The following is a 3,066-nucleotide window of genomic DNA, read 5'->3' on the forward strand; positions in this document are numbered from 1 at the left end:
GGTTTAGGGTTTAGGGTTTGGGGTTTGGGGCGGCTCTGGGCGAGGACAGCTGCGGGGGTCCTGGCGGCCGCTGAAGCTCGAGGGTTTAGGGTTTAGGGTTTAGGGTTTAGGGTTTGGGTCTGCAGGTCATTCCGGCGAAGACAGGCATCCAGGTGCTGCCCTTCCCCTCCCTGACTTATCGTTTGCTGCTGCAGCACAAGGCAAGAGCAGCAGCAGCTGCTGCTGCTGCTCCTCCTCCTCCGAAAATAAGCAGCAAATATCTAAAGTGACCTTTCCGCCACGCAGCAGCAGCAGCAGCAGCAGCAACCGCAGCAGCAACAGCAGCAGCAGCAGCAGTACAGAGTCTGTGCTGCTGCCACAGCTAGCCACAGCTAGCTGCAGGCAAAGGCTGCGGGTGTGGGGCGTGGGGTGTACGTACACCCGACGGACTTGGCTGCGTGTCTTTGAAAGTTTATTTTTTGCAAATAAACAAAAACGCTTTTTATAAATTTTTCTTATCTGAATTGTTCTTTGTCTCTTTGCTGCTGCTGCTCTGGCTGAGCAGTGGGGTGTACGTACACCCCAAAGCAGTGTGGGGTGCAAGCAGCTGCACAGCTGCGCGCCAAAATGGCCTGCGAAACAGCAGCAGCAGCAGCAGCAGCAGCTGCTGCTGCTGCTGCTGCTGCTGCAGTGGGGCACACTGGCAGATCTAGGGCGGCCGGTCCCTTCTTCGGCGGTGCTGCTGCGCTGACTCCCCTTGCTGCTGCTGCTGCTGCTGTTGCTGCTGCTGATGCTGGTCCAGCGCTGCACGTTGTAAACCCTGGAGGGTGTCTACTAAACCCTAAACCCTAAACCCTAAACCCTCGAGGCTAGGACAGTGGTTTTGCTGCAAAGTTGCTCCAAGAGTGTCTGTAGAAGCGAAATTGAGAGGGCTCTAGCGCAATGTTTAGGGTTAAGCGTTTAGGGTTTAGGGTTTAGGGTTTAGGGGAGCATGCAGGCGGAGCGGGCTGGAGGCAGCAGCGGCTGCTGCTGCAGCAGGAGCCTGTGCTGCATAGCTGAGGTGTACGTACAGCTCATCTGCAATGTAAAAATATAATTCTTTATTTCGGAGCTTAGAAGGCAGCAGAAGCAGCTTCTGGAGTTCTTGCTGCTGCTCCCTTTGTAGCTAGCAGCAGCAACCGCAGCCGCCTTGACCCGAAACCCTAAACCCTAAACCCTAAACCCTCGCAGCAAACCGCGGGCGTCTACCTCGCCCGTGGACTCATTTGCTGTTTTGAGCCCGCTGGCTGTGGGACACACCGCAGCAGCAGCAGCAGCAACAGCAGCAGCAGCAGCAAGGGGAGCAGCAGCAGCAGCGGGAGGAAGAGCAGCAGCAGCTGCAGGAACAACAGCAGCTAAGCTCAGTTTGTTTTGTTTCTGTTGAAGAGGGAGTAGTCTACGCACACGGCTCCTGGGGGGCCGCTGATAGTGGTCGCCGCTGCTGCTGGCATTCTGGGGCGCTGCTGCTGCTGCTGCTGCTGCAGCTGCCGCTGCTGCTGCCGCTGCTGCTGCTGCCGCAGCACCTGCGATTCCGCATTTGAGGGCGTTCGGGGTGTCTATACACCTGCGAGTCGAGAGGCCGCTTCGGTGTGTCCCCGCGAGCGGCTTGGGGCCGCAGCAGCAGCAACAGCAGCAAGACCCGCAGCAGCAGCAGCAGCAGCAGCAGCAGCAGCGCAATGTCGGAGCCGTACGAGGAGAGCGTGGTGGAGGCTGAGGAGTCCGAGGGGGAGTCTGCAGCAGCAGCAGCAGAGTCGGGGGCGGAGGAGGACGAGGAGGCGCGCGCAGCAGCAGAGGACCCCGCAGCAGCAGCAGCAGAGGAGGAAGCAGCAGCAGACGAAGAGCTGGGGGCCCTCGGGGGGCCCCTCGGGGGGCCCCCCGGCGCGGGGCCCCAGGCCGTGACCCTCGGCGAGGCCCCCGAGCTGGGCGAAGTTGCTGAAGTTGTTGTTGTGGCCACAAGTTTGGGGTCCATAAAGCGGCAGTTCTTCAGCAGCAAACGAGTGCAGCACTTCCTGGACTGCAAGGGCATTGTTTACTTCCTCATTGACTGCAACAGGGACACCTCCGCCGCCATGAGTCCGCCTGCTGCTGCTGCTGCTGCTGGGCTTGCTGCTGCTGCTGCGGCGGCGGCGCTGCTGCTGCTGCGGCGGCGGCGCTGCTGCTGCTGTTGGGCTTGCTGCTGCTGCTGCTACTGCTGCAGTTGTGCTGCTTTGGGGAGCCCTCGTGCCTCAGGCGAGCGCTGGGGGGTTCTTCAGATCTGCTTCTGGCTGCCCTTGCGCTGCAGGTCTTCTAGGGTTTAGGGTTTAGGGTTTAGGGTTTAGGGTTTGGCGGGTGTTTGCAGACCTGAAGGACATCGAATTGTTTAAGGAGTGGAAGGCTCAGGGCATTCTCCGCACAGTAGAAAACCCTAACAGCGAAACGGGAGAGCCCGAAGGTGCTGCTGCTGCTGCTGCTGCTGCTGCTGCTGTGGCTGCTGCTGTGGCTGCTGCTGTGGCTGCTGCTGCTGTGGATGCTGTTGCTGGTGCTTCTGCGGCTGCTGCTGTGTTTGTTCGCATGGCGGTGGCTGCTGTTGCTGCTGCTGTGACTCGTGCTGCTGCTGCTTCTATATCTCCTGCTGCTGCTGCTGTGGATTCCAGTTGTCCTTTGCTGCATATGCGGAGACAGTGTGGCGTGTCTTAATGCAGCTTTCAAGCTATTCCCGCTCTTTGCAGGGTTTAGGGTTTAGGGTTTAGGGTTTAGGGTTTGGTGGCTTGCTGCTGCAGTGGAGCTGCCCCAAGTGCTGGTCGACGGCGTCGTCTTGGGCGGAGAGAATGAGCTGCAGGAGTTGGAAGAAGATGGGGACTTGGGTAAACCCTAAACCCTAAACCCTAAACCCTAAACCCTCATTCGGGACTCCGCAGCAAACTGGATTTTTGAAAAATGCACTTCAAATAATTTGAATCCGTTAATGCATGAAGTGCACAAATGCATTAATTGCAAATACAACTACAAATAAAAGCATAAATAAAACAAAATTAAATTAAATTAAAAATAAAATTAAAAATAAAATAA

The 3,066-nt window shown here is 57.4% G+C and overlaps 1 protein-coding gene across 1 annotated transcript; it reads left to right on the forward strand.

The window, feature by feature from the left end:
- Positions 1-1,694: 1,694 nt before the first annotated feature.
- On the forward strand, positions 1,695-2,872 carry ETH_00022845 (uncharacterized protein; the record flags this gene model as incomplete). Its single annotated transcript, XM_013378961.1, has 3 exons — positions 1,695-2,091; positions 2,357-2,449; positions 2,778-2,872. The coding sequence occupies 3 exons, from the start codon at positions 1,695-1,697 to the stop codon at positions 2,870-2,872; spliced, it is 585 nt and encodes a 194-aa protein (XP_013234415.1).
- Positions 2,873-3,066: the final 194 nt, after the last annotated feature.

Source organism: Eimeria tenella, genomic scaffold (genome assembly GCF_000499545.2).
Source record: "Eimeria tenella Houghton genomic scaffold, Eth_scaff1225, whole genome shotgun sequence".
NCBI lineage: Eukaryota > Apicomplexa > Conoidasida > Eucoccidiorida > Eimeriidae > Eimeria > Eimeria tenella.